The 17491-nt window shown below is 39.0% G+C and overlaps 1 protein-coding gene across 1 annotated transcript in view; it reads right to left on the minus strand.

Moving 5' to 3' along the window:
* Positions 1 to 13856: 13856 nt before the first annotated feature.
* Positions 13857 to 17491, minus strand: part of MYO3B (myosin IIIB) — a 388019-nt gene continuing 384384 nt past the window's right edge. Inside the window, exons 34-36 of the mRNA XM_060151181.1 lie at positions 16114 to 16220; positions 15693 to 15739; positions 13857 to 13995 (exon numbers count right to left, since the gene is read on the minus strand). Of these exons, the coding sequence (XP_060007164.1) occupies positions 13857 to 13995; positions 15693 to 15739; positions 16114 to 16220 (293 nt within the window). The remainder of the gene's footprint in view (positions 13996 to 15692; positions 15740 to 16113; positions 16221 to 17491) is intronic.

Genomic DNA, 17491 nt, shown 5'->3' on the forward strand with positions numbered 1-17491 from the left:
GTACTGTTTAGCCTCCATGTGTTTGTGTTTTTAACGTTTTTTTCCCTGTAGTTGATTTCTAATCTCATAGCACTGTGGTCGGAAAAGATGCTTGATATGATTTCAATTTTCTTAAATTTACTGAGGCTTGATTTGATGTGATCTATCCTGGAGAACGTTCCATGTGCACTTGAGAAGAAAGTATAATCTGCTGTTTTTGGATGGAATGTCCTATAAATATCAATTAAATCTACCTGGTCTATTGTGTCATTTAAAGCTAGTGTTTCCATATTAATTTTCTGTCTGGATGATCTGTCCATTGGTGTAAGTGAGGTGTTAAAGTCCCCCACTATTATTGTGTTACTGTCAGTTTCCTGTTTTATAGCTGTTAGCAGTTGCCTTATGGATTGAGGTGCTCCTATGTTGGGTGCATATATATTTATAATTGTTATATCTTCTTCTTGGACTGATCCCTTGATCATTATGTAGTGTCCTTCCTTATCTCTTGTAACATTCTTTATTTTAAAGTCTATTTTATCTGATATGAGTACTGCTACTCCAGCTTTCTTTTGATTTCCATTTGCATGGAATATCTCTTTCCATCTCCTCCCTTTCAGTCTCTATGTGTCCCTAGGTCTGAAGGGGGTTTCTTGTAGACAGCATATATATGGGTCTTGTTTTTGTTTCCATTCAGTGATCCTGTATCTTTTGGTCAGAGCATTTAATCCATTGACATTTAAGGTAATTATCGATATGTATGTTCCTATTACCATTTTCTTAATTGTTTTGGGTTTGTTTTTGTAGGTCCTTTTCTTCTCTTGTGTTTCCCACTTAGAGAAGTTCCTTTAGCATTTGTTGTAGAGCTGGTTTGGTGGTGCTGAATTCTCTTACCTTTTGCTTGTCTGTAAAGCTTTCGATTTCTCCATCGAATATGAATGAGATCCTTGCCAGGTACAGTCATCTTGGTTGCAAGTTCTTCCCTTTCATCACTTTAAATATATCAGGCCACTCCCTTCTGGCTTGTAGAGTTTCTGCTGAGAAATCAGCTGTTAACCTTATGGGAGTTCTTTGTATGTTATTTGTTGTTTTTCCCTTGTTGCTTTTAATAATTTGTCTTTAATTTTTATTGGTTTGATTACCATGTGTCTTGGTGTGCTTCTCTTTGGGTTTATCCTGCCTGGGACTCTCTGTGCTTCCTGGACTTGGGTGGCTATTTCCTTTCCCACGTTCGGGAAGTTTTCGACTATAATCTCTTCAAATATTTTCTTGGGTCCTTTCTCTCTCTCTTCTTCTGGGACCCCTATAATGCAAATGTTGGTGCGTTTAATGTTGTCCCAGAGGCCTCTTAGGCTGTCTTCATTTCTTTTCATTCTTTTTTCTTTATTCTGTTCCACAGCAGTGATTTCCACCATTCTGTCTTCCAGGTCACTTATCCATTCTTCTGCCTTAGTTATTCTGCTATTGATTCCTTCTAGTGTAGGTTGTTTTTTTTTTTATGGTACACGGGCCTCTCACTTTTGTGGCCTCTCCCGTTGCAGAGCACAGGCTCCAGACGCACAGGCTCAGTGGCCATGGCTCATGGGCCTAGCCGCTCTGCGGCATGTGGGATCTTCCCAGACCGGGGCATGAAACTGTGTCCCCTGCATCGGCAGGTGGACTCTCAACCACTGCGCCACCAGGGAAGCCCCTCTAGTGTAGTTTTCATTTCAGTTATTGTATTGTTCATCTCTGTTTGTTTGTTCTTTAATTCTTCTAGGTGTTTGTTCTTTATTTCTTCTAGGTCTTTGTTAAACATTTCTTGCATCTTCTCGATCTTTGCCTCCATTCTTTTTCTGAGGTCCTGGATCATCTTCATTATCATTACTCTGAATTCTTATTCTGGAAGGTTGCCTATCTCCATTTCATTTAGTTATGTTTCTGGGGCTTTATCTTGTTCCTTCATCTGGTACATAGTTCTCTGCCTTTTCATTTTGTCTATCTTTCTGTGAATGTGGTTTTCGTTCCACAGGCTACAGGACTGTAGCTCTTCTTGCTTCTGCTGTCTGCCCTCTGGTGCATGAGGCTATCTAAGAGGCTTGTGCAAGTTTCCTGATGGGAGGGACTGGTGGTGGGTAGAGTTGGCTGTTGCTCTGGTTGGCAGAGCTCAGTAAAACTTTAATCCTCTTGACTGCTGAAGGGTGGAGCTGAGTTCCCTCCCTGTTGGTTGTTTGGCCTGAGGTGACCCAGCACTGGAGGTTATGGGCTCTTTGGTAAGGCTAATGGTGGACTCAGGGAGGGTTCATGCCAAGGAGTAGTTCACAGAATTTCTGCTGCCAGTGTCCTTGTCCCCTCAGTGCGCCACAGCCACCTCCCACCTCTGTAGGAGATCCTCCAACACTAGCAGGTAGGTCTAGTTCAGTCTCCTGTGGGGTCACTGCTCCCCCCTGGGTCCTGATGCATACACTACTTTGTGTGTGCCTTCCAAGAGTGGAGTCTCTGTTTCCCCAGTGCTGTTGAAGTCCTGCAATCAAATATCGCTAGCCTTCAAAGTCTGATTCTCTGGGAATTCCCCCTCCCATTGCCAGACCCCAGGTTGGGAAGCCTGACGTGGGGCTCAGAACCTTCATTCCAGTGGGTGGACTTCTGTGGAATAATTGTTCTCCAGCATTTGAGTCACCCACCCAGTGGTTTTGGGATTTGATTTTATTCTGATTGCGCCCCTCCTTCTGTCTCATTGTGGCTTTTCCTTTGTCTTTGGATGTGGGGTATCTTTTTTGGTGAGTTCCAGTGTCTTCCCGTAGACGACTGTTCAGCAGTTAGTTGTGATTCTGGTGCTCTTGCAAGAGGGAGTCAGCATACGAATTTTGTGGGGACATAGACATTTTGTCTATAGCAAGCAACTAATAGTTAGAAATTTTAAAAATAACATCAAATTATATATGGTACATAGGAATAAAACTAACAAAATATGTGTAAGATTTCTCACAGAAAATTATAAACCATTATTGAGAGAGGAGAAGAAATAACTAAATAAATAGAAGGATATACCATGTTCACAGATTAAAAAAATCCAATATTGTATTGTATCCATGATAATTCCTTCCAGATTGACTAATAGACTCAAGATGATTCCAAAGAAATCCCAACAGGTTTTTTTTTTTTTCCCTCTAGAAGTTGACTATTTAATTCTACAGTATGCAGAGGGCCCAAACTAATCACAGGTGTTTTGGAGAAGAGAAACAATGTTGGAAGATTTGCTCTGCTGTACACGAAGGCCTATTATAAAGGTATGGTATTTAAGGTAATGATAACAGATAGATCAATGGAACAGAATAGAGACTCTGGAAATAGGCCCATAAACACTTGATTTATGTAAATGGTAGTAGTTTAGAACAGTAGGAAAGGGATGGCCTTTTCATTAAATGGCGCTGAGACACTGAGTATCTATTATAGAAAACCTGAAAATTGACCCTTACTGCCCACCATTCACAAAGTCAATTCTGTGTGGGTTGAAGGTCTAAATGTGAGAGGCAAAACAATAATGCTTCCAGAAGGTAGTAAAGGCAAATATCTTTATGACCTTTGAGTACAAGTTTCTTAACAGGCTATAAAAAAGGACTAATCAAAAAGGAAAAGACTGGTAAGTTGTACTATGTTAAAATTATAAACTTTTTTTTTTTAAGCAAAAGTTAATTTAAGAGCAAGCCACCTAGTTAAGGAATTATTTGCAACACATGTAACTAACAATATATGATACATTTCTTCAAATTAAAAGAAAAATTGTTAACCAGTTAAAAATGGACATGTAACAAAAGGAGATCTCTAAAATGGTCACTAAACACATACAAATGTGCTCAATATCATTATTAGTCAGCCATGTGTGAGCTATATTCACAGTGAGACTATATACCCATCAGAGTGCCTGTATGAAGAAGACTGATACTAGCAAGAGTTGGTGAGAATGCAGACCAATGGGAGCTCGCTTGTACCACTGGAGCGACTATAAATTGGTACATCACTTAGGAAAACAGTTTGGCATCATCTACTGAAGTGAAGGTATGTGTACCTTAGGACCCTGCAATTCTAATCCTAAGTATATAGCCAACAGAAATGCATGCAAATATATACTAAGACACATATACAACAATGTTGTAGTAGCAATTTGCAAAATAGCCCCGTATTGGAAACAAGTCATATTTGTCTATCAAAAGCAGAATGGGTAAATCAATTATGGCATGTTCATATCCTGGAATACTACACAGCATGAAAATGAACTACATTTACATCCCACAACACAGATGAATCTCACAAATATAACACTGAATAAAAGGAACATGATCCCCCAAATTACATACTACATGATTCCACTTATATAAAGTTCCCCAAACCTACCTATAAGAGGTAAAACATAACTATAGTGTTTAGGGATACATGTAAGTGGTAAAACTAAAAAGAAATCAAGGAAGTGTTCACCATAAAAATCATGAGAGTGCTTATCTATGAGAAGGCAGGTGGGGGAAGGAGCAACTGTAAGGGACATGAAGGAGGCAGCTGACAATGTTCTATTCTTGACTGTAGGAGTGGTTACATAGATACTCACTTTCTGATAACTTATTGAGCTGAGTCTTCTGATTTGTGCACTTTTCTGTATTTGTATTATATTTAAAAATTAAGTTTAAAAAGTGGATGGAAGCATATGTGCAGATGAGCCAAAAGGGAGGAAGAAACAGCAGCTCAGAACATGAACACCAATGGTTGCAGTGAAGTTTTAAAAAATTGTTCTATTCTCATAATTATTTTTATTTTGTCCAGGGACCATTATTCTATTAGTCTTGACATTACCCTTCAGCCTGTTGGTTTTCTTCAGGTCAGCTATCCTCATAGAGATACTATCTAAAGTTAATGGCACAAAAAATAGGTGTTTAATTATATAATTCAAAGTTTAAAAGGTAATCGACAAAAATTTAAAAACAAAATTGTAAGCACTGGAAGAAATAAGACAGAGGGGTGAAGAAATTGAGATAAATGCACATCTTCCATAGGGGAGGAAAGTAGATATTGTCTAAAATGATGAATCAACAACAGAAGCAAATTATTCAGAGATATGATGGAAAGCATTAAAAGAATTAGAAATACTTTTAAAAAATGATTGCTTCTGCGAGAGGGACTAAGGAGCACAGAGAAGAAGACTGCTCTGAATGATTTGATTTTTGATTTGTTTTTGCCATGTTCATATTCCCTTGATAAATCTAGTAAGACATTTAAGAGATTCCATGTTGTATCATTCTAACCTACTGATTTAAGAACTGCTCTTTGAGTTTGTGGCATTATGACTTGTCAAAGAATAATATCTACAGTCTGTCTTCTCTGTGTTGTAGTTGATAATGAACACAATTTCTAAAGTATTTTTAGGAGCTATGGCATTACTGTGGCAATGACCAGTTATTATAGAGCTTCTGAATTATGATTTTATAATGGCTTTTATTTCCTTTTAAACTTTATAGATATATTTTAATTAGAAACAAGGCAGGTATACAATTGTACACTGACAAGTTGGAAGTTATGAACATTTATATTCAACAACTTGAGAAGCTAATATTATCAAATCAAACGTACATGAATTGATGAAAGTGAAATTCCCCAAACCACTCATATTACTAATAACTTTAAAAATCTATATATTCTAGATACTGTATTTTAAACAATAAAATAAAATTCATTTGTGTTTCTCCTGCTCTACTTGCATACCTTATGAACATTACCTTTGGGGTGAAGATCTGGAAAAAAGATCAAGACTCATTTTTTATTTTTATTTTATTTTTATTTTTGCGGTATGCGGGCCTCTCACTGTTGTGGCCTCTCCCGTGTGGAGCACAGGCTCCGGACGCGCAGGCTCAGCGGCCATGGCTCACAGGCCCAGCCGCTCCGTGGCATGTGGGATCTTCCCGGACCTGGGCACGAACCCGTGTCCCCTGCACTGGCAGGCGGACTCTCAACCACTGCGCCACCAGGGAAGCCCAAGACTCATTTTTTAAAAAGTAAAGTGTAACTACTGAATAATTAGCTCTATTTCTTTTTCTTGTAACATTAAAATTTCTGAGATCTTTAAATGCCTCATTTCATTACGTCTGTAAGATGCTTATTAGAACTCTCCCCTTGAAAGCTCTAGTAACAATTATTTTTCCTATTTCCTCAAGTTTATTTTTCTCAAAATCTGGGTACCCCCATGTGTACTATCTGCCAAATATTTTAAAGTAAGAAGATTTTTTGGGGGGTGGGAGCTTTATTTATTTATTTTAAACATCTTTACTAGAGTATAATTGCTTTACAATGGTGTGTTAGCTTCTTCTGTTTAACAAAGTGAATCAGCTATACATATACATATATCCCCATACCTCCTCCCTCTTGCGTCTCCCTCCCACCCTCCCTATCCCACCACTCTAGGTGGTCACAAAGCACCAAGCTGATCTCCCTGTGCTATGCGGCTGCTTCCCACTAGCTATCTATTTTACCTTTGGTAGTGTATATATGTCCATGCCACTCTCTCACTTCGTCCCAGCTTACCTTTCCCCCTCCCCATGTCCTGAGGTCCATTCTCTACGTCTGTGTCTTTATTCCTGTCTGGCCCCTAGGTTCTTCAGTACCAATTTCTTTTTTTTTTTTTTTAGATTCTATATATACGTGTTAGCATATGGTATTTGTTTTTCTCTTTCTGACTTACTTCACCTGTTTGACAGACTCTAGATCCATCCACCTCACTACAAATAACTCAATTTCGTTTCTTTTTATGGCTGAGTAACATTCCATTGTATATATGTGCCACATCTTCTTTATCCATTCATCTGTTGATGGACACTTAGGTTGCTTCCATGTCCTGGCTATTGTAAATAGAGCTGCGGTGAACATTTTGGTACATGACTCTTTTTGAATTATGGTTTTCTCAGGGTATATGCCCAGTAGTGGGATTGCTGGGTCGGATGGTTGTTCTATTTTTAGTTTTCTGAGGAACCTCCATACTGCTCTCCATAGTGGCTGTATCAATTTACATTCCCACCAACAGTGCAAGAGGGTTCCCTTTTCTCCACACCTTCTCCAGCATTTACTGTTTGTAGATTTTTTGATAATGGCCATTCTGACTTGTGTGAGGTGATACCTCATTGTAGTTTTGCTTAGCATTTCTCTAATTATTAGTGATGTTGAGCATCCTTTCATGAGTTTGTTGGCAATCTGTATATCTTCTTTGGAGAAAAGTCTATTTAGGTCTTCTGCCCATTTTTGGATTGGGTTGTTTGCTTTTTTGATATTTAGCTGCATGAGCTGCATGTATATTTTGGAGATTAATCCTTTCTCAGTTGCTTCATTTGCAAATATTTCCTCCTATTCTGAGGGTTGTCTTTTCGTCTTGTTTATGGTTTCCTTTGCTGTGCAAAAGCTTTTAAGCTTCATGAGTTCCCATTTGTTTATTTTTGGTTTTATTTCCATTTCTCTAGGAGGTGCGTCAAAAAGGATCTTGCTGTGATTTATGTCATAGAGTGTTCTGCCTATGTCTTCCTCTAAGAGTTTTATAGTGTCTGGCCTTACATTTAGGTCTTTAATCCACTTGGAGTTTATTTTTGTGTATGGTGTTAGGGAGTGTTCTAATTTCATTCTTTTACCTGTAGTTGTTCAGTTTTCCCAGCAACACTTATTGAAGAGGCTGTCTTTTCTCCATTGTGTATTCTTGCCTCCTTTATCAAAAATAAGATGACCATATGTGCGTGGGTTTATCTCTGGGCTTTCTATCCTAATCTATATTTCTGTTTTTGTGCCAGTACCATACTGTCTTGATTACTGTAGCTTTGCAGTATAGTCCGAAGTCTGGGCGCCTGATTCCTCCAGCTCCGTTTTTCTTTCTTGAGATTGCTTTGGCTATTCGGAGTCTTTCATGTCTCCATACAAATTTTAAGATTTTTGTTCTGGTTCTGTAAAACATGCCACTGGTAATTTGCTAGGTATTGCACTGAATCTGTAGATTGCTTTGGGTAGTATAGTCATTTTCACAATATTGATTCTTCCAATCCAAGAACATGGTATATCTCTCCATCTGTTTGTATCATCCTTAATTTCTGTCTTCAGTGTCTTACAGTTTTCTACATAGAGGTCTTTTGTCCCCTTATGTAGGTTTATTCTTAGGTATTTTATTCTTTTTGTTGTAGTGGTAAATGGGAGTGTTTCTTTAATTTCTCTTCCAGATTTTTCATCATTAGTGTATAGGAATGCAAGAAATTTCTATGCATTAATTTTGTATCCTGCTACTTTACCAAATTCATTGATTAGCTCTAGTAGTTTTCTTGTAGCATCTTTAGGATTCTCTATGTATGATATCATGTCATCTGCAAACAGTGACAGTTTTACTCCTTTTCTGATTTGGATTCCTTTTATTTCTTTTTCTTCTCTGATTGCTGTGGCTAAAACTTCCAAAACTGTTGAATAAAAGTGGTGAGAGTGGCAACCTTGTCTTGTTCCTGATCTTAGGTGAAATGGTTTCAGTTTTTCACCATTGAGAAGGATGTTGGCTGTGGGTTTGTCATATATGGCCTTTATCATTTTGAGGTAAGTTCTCTCTCTGCCCACTTTCTGGAGGGTTTTTATCATAAATGGGTGTTGAATTTTGTAGAAAGCTTTTTCTGCATCTATTGAGATGATCATATGGTTTTTCTCCTTCAGTCTGTTAATATGGTTTATCATATTGATTGATTTGCATATATTGAAGAATCCTTGCATCCCTGGGATAAACCCCACTTGATCATGGTGTATGATCCTTTTAATGTGCTGTTGGATTCTGTTTGCTAGTATTTTGTTGAGGATTTTTGCATCTATGTTCATCAGTGATATTGGCCTGTAGTTTTCTTTCTTTGTGACATCTTTGTCTGGTTTTGGTATCAGGGTGACGGTGGCCTTGTAGAATGAGTTTGGGAGTGTTCCTCCCTCTGCTATATTTTGGAAGAGTTTGAGAAGGATAGGTGTTAGCTCTTCTCTAAATGTTTGATAGAATTCGCCTGTGAAGCCATCTGCTCCTGGGCTTTTGTTTGTTGGAAGATTTTTAATCACAGTTTCAATTTCAATGCTTGTGATTGGCCTGTTTGTATTTTCTATTTATTCCTGGTTCAGTCTCGGAAGGTTGTGCTTTTCTAAGAATTTGTCCATTTCTTTCAGGTTGTCCATTTTATTGGCATAGAGTGGCTTGTAGTAATCTCTCATGATCCTTTGTATTTCTGCAGTGTCAGTTGTTACTTCTCCTTTTTCATTTCTAATTCTATTGATTTGAGTCTTCTCCCTTTTTTTCTTGATGAGTCTGGCAAATGGTTTATCAATTTTGTTTATCTTCTCAAAGAACCAGCTTTTAGTTTTATTGACCTTTGCTATCGTTTCCTTCATTTCTTTTTCATTTATTTCTGATCTGATCTTTATAATTTCTTTCCTTCTGCTAACTTTGGGGTTTTTTTTTTGTTTGTTTTTCTTTCTCTAATTGCTTTAGGTGTAAGGTTAGGTTTTTTATTTGAGATGTTTCTTGTTTCTTGAGGTAGGATTGTATTGCTATAAACTTCCCTCTTAGAACTGTTTTTGCTGCATCCCATATGTTTTGGGTCGTTGTGTTTTCATTGTCATTTGCTTCTAGGTATTTTTTGATTTCCTTTTTGATTTCTTCAGTGATCTCTTGGTTATTTAGTAGTGTATTGTTTAGCCTCCATGTGTTTGTATTTTTTACAGATCTTTTCCTGTAATTGATATCTAGTCTCATAGCATTGTGGTAGTAAAAGATACTTGATATGATTTCTATTTTCTTAAATTTGCCAAGGCTTGATTTGTGACCCAAGATATGATCTATCCTGGAGAATGTTCCATAAGCACTTGAGAAGAAAGTGTAATCTGCTACTTCTGGATGGAATGTCCTATAAATATCAATTAAGTCCATCTTGTTTAATGTATCATTTAAAGCTTATGTTTCCTTATTTATTTTCATTTTGGGTGATCTGTCTATTGGTGAAAGTGGGGTGTTAACGTCCCCTACTACTATTGTGTTACTGTCGATTTCCTGTTTTATGACTGTTAGCATTTGCCTTATGTATTGTGGTGCTCCTATGTTGGGTGCATAAATATTTACAATTGTTACATCTTTTTCTTGGATTGTCCCCTTGATCATTATGTAGTGTCCTTCTTTGTCTCTTTTAATAGTCTTTATTTTAAAATCTGTTTTGTCTGATATGAGAATTACTACTCCAGCTTTCTTTTGATATCCATTTACATGGAATATATTTTTCCATCTCCTCACTTTCAGTCTGTATGTGTCCCTAGTTCTGAAGTGGGTCTCTTGTAGACAGCATATATATGAGTTTTGTTTTTGTATCTATTCAGCCAGTATATGTCTTTTGGTTAGAGCATTTAATCCATTTACATTTAAGGTAGTTATCGAATGTATGTTCCTATTACCATTTTCTAAATTGTTTTGGATTTGTTATTGTAGGTCTTTTCTTTCTCTTGTGTTTCCTGCCTAGAGAAGTTCCTTTAGCATTTGTTGTAGAGCTGGTCTGGTGGTAGTGAATTCTCTTAGCTTTTGCTTGTCTGTAAAGGTTTTAATTTCTCTGTTGAATCTTAATGAGATCCTTGCTGGGTAAAGTAATCTTGGTTGTAGTTTTCTCCCTTTCATCACGTTAAATATGTCCTGCCACTCCCTCCTGGCTTGCAGAGTTTCTGCTGACAGATCAGCTGTTAACCTTATGCGGATTCCCTTGTATGTTAATTGCTGCTTTTCCCTTGCTGCTTTTAATATTGTTTCTTTGTATTTAATTTTTGATAGTTTGATTAATATCTGTCTTGGTGTGTTTCTCCTTGGATTTATCCTGTGTGGGACTCTGTGCTTTCTGGACTTGATTGACTATTTTCTTACCCATATTAGGGAAGTTTTCAACTATAATCTCTTCAAATATCTTCTCAGTCCCTTTTTTTTTCTCTTCTTCTTCTGGGACCCCTATATTTCGAATGTTGCTGTGTATTTTGTTGTCCCAGAGGTCTCTGAGATTGTCCTCAATTCTTTTCATTCTTTTCTTTATTCTGCTCTGCAGTAGTTATTTCCACTATTTTATCTTCCAGGTCACTTATCTGTTCTTCTGCCTCAGTTATTCTGCTATTGATTCCTTCTAGAGAATTTTTAATTTCATTTATTGTGTTTTTCATCACTGTTTGTTTGCTCTTTAGGTCTTCTAGGTCCTTGTTAAACGTTTCTTGTATTTTCTCTATTCTATTTCCAAGATTTTGATCATCTTTATTGTCATTACTCTGAATTCTTTTTCAGGTAGATTGCCTATTTCCTCTTCATTTGTTTGGTCTGGTGGGTTTTTACCTTGCTCCTTCAACTGCTGTGTATTTCTCTGTCTTCTCATTTTGCTTAACTTACTGTGTTTGCGGTCCACTTTTCGCAGGTTGCAGGTTCGTAGTTTCCGTTGTTTTTGGTGTTTGCTCCCAGTGGGTAAAGTTGGTTTAGTGGGTTGTGTAGGCTTCCTGATGGAGGGGACTGGTGCCTGTGTTCTGGTGGATGATGGTGGATCTTGTATTTCTGGTGGGCAGGATTGTGTCTGGTGGTGTGTTTTGGGGTGTCTGTGAACTTATTATGATTTTATGCAGCCTCTCTGCTAATGGGTGGGGTTGTGTTCCTGTCTTGCTAGTTGTTTGGCATAGGGTGTCTAGCACTGTAGCTTGCTGGTCGTTGAGTGGAGGTGGGTCTTAGCATTGAGATGGAAATCCCTGGAAGAGCTTTCGCTGTTTGATATTATATGGAGCTGAGAGGTCTCTGGTGGACCAATGTCCTGAACTGGGCTCTCCCACCTCAGAGGCTCAGGCCTGACATCGGGCTAGAGCACCAAGACCATGTCAGCCACTCGGCTCAGAAGAAAAGGGAGAAAAAATAAAAGAAAGAAAGAAAGAAAAAATAAATAAATAAAGTTATTAAAATAGAAAAAAATTATTGAAAACAAAAACATTATAAAGTAATTTAAAAAAAGAGAGAAAGATCAACCAAACCAAAAAAATCCACCAATGATAACAAGTGCTAAAAACGATACAAAGAAAAAAAAAAAGGACATTCAGAACCCTAGGACAAATGGCAAAAGAAAAGCTATACAGACAAAATCACACAAAGAAGCATACACATACACACTCACAAAAAGAGAAAAAAGAAAAAAATATATATATATATTTAAAAAAAAGGAAGAGAGCAACCAAATCAATAAACAAATCTACCAATGATAATAAGCTCTAAATACTAAACAAAGATAAACATAAAACCAAAACAAACTAGATGCAGAAAGCAAGCCCCAAGTCTACAGTTGCTCCCAAAGTCCACCTCCTCAATTTTGTGATGATTCTTTGTCTATTCAGGTGTTCCACAGATGCAGGGTACATCAAGTTGACTGTGGAGATTTAATCCACTGCTCCTGAGGCTGCTGGGAGAGATTTCCCTTTCTCTGCTTTGTTTGCACAGCTCCTGGGGTTCAGCTTTGGATTTGGCCCTGCCTCTGCGTGTAGGTCACCTGAGGGTGCCTTTTGGGAAGTCTGAGGTCTTCTGCCAGCGTTCAGTATGTGTTCTGTAGGAGTTGTTCCACATGTAGATATAGTTTTGATGTATTTGTGGGGAGGAATTGATCTCCATGTCTTACTCCTCTGCCATCTTGAAGGCGCCCCGCAAGAAGGATGTTAAGAACATCTTTTCTAGAGAAAGGGTCTTGTTAGGTTTTCATATCACACAGCAATCTCTCACATATTGTTGTGCACAGAGTAGTTACTCAAAACACTTGTTGTATTGAATCACACTGAGTAATATAATATATGGTAAAACATCATTACAATAGGACTAGGCCAAACTTCATTGAAAAATCAGAGCTTATGGTGTAAGAAAAGTGATTAATAGTCTATCACATATAATTGAAAGTAACTTTCCTGTCAGATATGTTGTATAACTAAGTCTCTCCACTCACTCAAGGGTGGGCATTTACTGGATGTCCTCTCTGTGCAAGGCACCGTGCTAGGCTCTGTGCACAGAAAGGTGGACGAGACAAAATGCTCCCCTTGCAGCCACTCACAGCCTCATGGAGACAGCCAACCAGAGAATGGACAGTTACAAAACGATGTGACATGGACTCTGACAGGTCCAGATTTTCTTTCCATCTCTTTCCTTTCTTTTTACTGCCAAGTTGATGGGGTGTCTTGGTAAGGTAGAATAAAGAGGCAAAGGCTTTATCAGGATAATAATTAGCAAGAGAGGGGTTCATTTGTCTTAAAGGAAGAACCTGAAAGATTCAGGCTCCCCTGAGCATGAAAAATTATCCTGGCCTCAGAGACCTTGAGTGTACTCCTCAAGGATGGGGGCACTCAGCAATGGAGCCCTGACCCTGGGGAGAGGCAGGATGGGGTAGAAAAGACCAGCAAAGGGGAAGGGGATGCAGTGTAGACGTGAGGAGGAAAGGGACTCCTGGATTTCCACAGGGGCGGATTCTGCATGGAATGACATGGTGGGAAAAATAAAGAAATACCATCAGTGTCCACACGTGAGACTGATACCCTCTTAGATGTTGGGGGCATGAATGATGGTTATTGCTGTAGTGGAGGTGTGCTCAGTGTCCCACAGGGACCCATGGGATGAGGAAAGGAGAGGCTGCCTAGGTCAGGCTACACAGCAGATGTGGGGAGGGTGATAGAGGTAGGAGAAAATGGTTTGAAATCTGAAAATTGTTCAGTAAGGCTCCAGAACAGACCACATGTCCATAGAAGCTGACTCCATTGCACGACTTCCTTATTAAATGACAATCAGTCAATTACCATGATTGTTCTTACCCTCAACAGACTTGGGGGGCAGGAAGTACAACTCAGTGCTGAGCAGAAGATGCTCCCTTTGAGGATGAAGAAAAAAAGAGAGGGTGGGCTGAGCTGTCTTCCTCGGGGATAGAGCCCACAGGTGACAGAGATTTGTAATAGTCATCTTCCCCATCAAGCACTTTGATTTGGCTGCAACAAAGGAAAGAGTTTCAGCAGAAAAAGAAAACAAGTGCAGCAGTCATCAATGGGGCAGCTTAAGTTGTGTGAGTACTTGGAACAGGGTTGGGCCCCAACACTGAGTCGGGGGGGGGCAGCTTACGGTAGCTCAGGGTCCCCCAGCCCGGAGAACTGGTGTCTGATCCACAAAGCCTTTCACATCTAGGTCACACACTAATAATGGGCCCAATTTAGTGGTATCTGGAAATTGTAATCATATTGCAACTTAAATTATGTGAATTAACTTGTCTGGTTCCCTCTAGATGAGAAAGTTCCCTTCCTGATCTTTATTTCTCAGACTAGTACCAATTACCTACCTCATTCCTATTCTTTTTTTTTCTTTTACATCTGTACCTTTTTTTTTTTTTAACATCTTTATTGGAGTATAATTGCTTTACAATGGTGTGTTAGTTTCTGCTTTATAACAAAGTGAATCAGTTATACATATACATACGTCCCCATATCTCTTCCCTCTTGCGTCTCCCTCCCTCCCACCCTCTCTATCCTACCCCTCTAGGTGGTCACAAAGCACCAAGCTGATCTCCCTGTGCTATGTGGCTGCTTCCCACTAGCTATCTATTTTACGTTTGGTAGTGTATATATGTCCATGTCATTCTCTTTGTCCCAGCTTACCCTTCGCCCTCCCTGTATCCTCAAGTCCATTCTCTAGTAGGTCTGCATCTTTACTCCCATCTTGCCCCTAGGCTCTTCATGAACATTTTTTTTTTTTTAGATTCCATATATATGTGTTAGCATACGGTATTTGTTTTTCTCTTTCTGACTTACTTCACTCTGTATGACAGACTCTAGGTCCATCCACCTCACTACAAATAACTCAATTTCATTTCTTTTTATGGCTGAGTAATATTCCATTGTGTATATGTGCCACATCTTCTTTATCCATTCATCTGTTGATGGACACTTAGGTTGTTTCCATGTCCTGGCTATTGTAAATAGAGCTGCAGTGAACATTGGGGTACATGACTCTTTTTGAATTATGGTTTTCTCAGGGTATATGCCCAGCAGTGGGATTGCTGGGTTGTATGGTAGTTCTATTTTTAGCTTTTTAAGGAACCTCCATACTGTTCTCTATAGTGTCTGCATCAATTTACATTCCCACCAACAGTGCAAGAGGGTTGCCTTTTCTCCACACCCTCTCCAGCACTTATTGTTTGTAGATTTTTTGATGATGGCCATTCTGACCGGTCTCACTCCTATTCTTAATCGAGATGCTAACAAGCAAATCAGCCACAAACTCTGCAGTGTCCCTGGCTAACCATTGGGGGAAATTATCCTTTGTGTACCTTTAAGGCCCACAGGTAGGGGAACGTGGGGAAGCGGCCTATTTGCACTGCATGGAGTGCTCTGATTTGTGGGAGAGTTTTATACAGCCTGATACACGTCTCAAATTATGAGGACAGTACAATTTCCTGGGATAATTATGAAAAATGACACTTGCCTTTTGGTGGCAATTTCAGTCTTTTCAGACAGAATAGATTCAAGTTTTGTATACTTGCTACTGTGAAAAGTAGTTTCCAGTGTCAATAATAGTGGTGATATCCCCACTGCATATTTTTAGAAGCCTCTCTGGAAAGTTTTGCATTTTCTATAATATCACAAAGGACCCCTTCTGTTTACAGTTGCTTAGAACTAAGAAGACAGATATTTACCCAAGTTTTCTTGGCTTCCTCTTGCTCCCTTGATATTCTAGAGCTCCCTGTGGAGAGGGCCAAGAACACACAGTCAAAGGAAAGCAGCAAGTCGTTAATTTTTAATTCAAAGTGATTTTGTGTTGAATGCAAGCAGATGCTGATAATATCAGAAGTCACAGCATAATTTTTTTGATCAAAGGGCTCAAGTGAGCCTGATGAAGCATGCATCTTGCTCGTCTTTGATAAACCACATCAATTATTCACCGTGAAGGCAGACATCCTGACATGAAAGCAACAGATAAAGGGCCTAAGCACATGTTCAAGAGGAGAGTATAAGAGAGTGGGGGCGGGGCTGGAGGGGCTGGAACAGGTATTAATAACAGAATTATTAACTGGAAACAAAGCCAGTGAAACAGCTTTATGGCCACTTTGAACTCACATTTAACTGGTTATAGTACATGGTGTCCTCAGGACTACTCAACATTTTGGGCTGCTGACATCTTCGGTGAGGTGTTCGCTGCTTCTGTGCAAGACCGTTTTCTGAATCTGCAACAGGATAGCAAAACTTTACTGTAAAGCATCTGAGGTTTTGGAAAAACTGAGTGTAAAATCGCTCATCACATAAATGCACATAGCAGAAACTCTGTCCTGTTTTAACGGGCACGTTAGAGCTTTGCTAATATTAGGAGAAATATCATGCTAAACACACACACACACAAACACACACAGATTGCTAAGTGTAAACAAGGGCAGCTGTCGAGGACTTTGCCTACATCTTTCTTATCTGAGTCAGCAGTCAAGAGTGAAGGAAAGAAAATTGGTTTGTCCATGCTGGTGAAGTAGAGGTTGGTGGTCAGCCTTTGTAGAGTAGAGAATGCCCTCTTGGTGAGATAACTCAGTTAAGGCAATGAAGGCAATCTGGGGCAGTTTGCACCACATCCTACAGTGAGAGTTCAAAGACATCTGGAGCACACACACTCTTGGGTAGATGAGAAGCAAACCTTTTGGTGGGATACATTTTGGGGGGGATACATTTTGGAGGGCAAATGGCTTGAGCTAGTATTTTCTGAAATGCTTTGAACAATACCACTGATCCATGCAGTCTCTGGAGGTAGTGTAAAGGAGAAGGGGAAAGGATGATTGCACGATTTCAGGGAGCAGCCTCTCCGTGTTAGTCCTGATTTTGGAACCTTGGACCAAGAGTGTACTAGAAATTAAGAAACCACAGGTCCAACAAAGTCATGATTTATTTCCCTTCCAAGCAGATGATTTTCATGAAATCTGCTGTCCTTTTGGCACTATATCTGAATCAGGATTCAGCAGTTCTAACTTCTTGCCAACACACACAAGCGTGCGCGCGTGCGCGTGCCTGCATGCACGCAAACACAGCCACCATAAAATATTGCTCATGAATGTCATGGTTTGGAGAAGACATATCACTTTCTTGGACCAAGGGTATACCATAAACTAATTATTTATAAAAAAGAGTTGGAGCTTTGTATTTGGAATCATAGCTTGATTTCATTAGAGATTCCTACTATACAAGGAAATTCTAGGGGAATTTTCTAAGTGAAGAATGACTCAGCAAGGACCACAATGAAGAGTGAATTATCAATTTCCTAAGTATGAAGTTTTGCGTCTTTTTTTTTTTTTGAATTGGAACATATCTATGTTTGAACAAGACTATTAGAACCATACAGGACTTTAGGAACCATCCATTCTAAATACCCATTTTTTCACAAAAGGAAAAAATGAATGACACACCCCAGTTCAAGTGGCAGAGCGGGGACCCAACCTTAGATCTCTTACCTCCTGTT

This window comes from Lagenorhynchus albirostris, chromosome 6 (assembly GCF_949774975.1).
Source record: "Lagenorhynchus albirostris chromosome 6, mLagAlb1.1, whole genome shotgun sequence".
Classification (NCBI taxonomy): Eukaryota; Metazoa; Chordata; class Mammalia; order Artiodactyla; family Delphinidae; genus Lagenorhynchus; species Lagenorhynchus albirostris.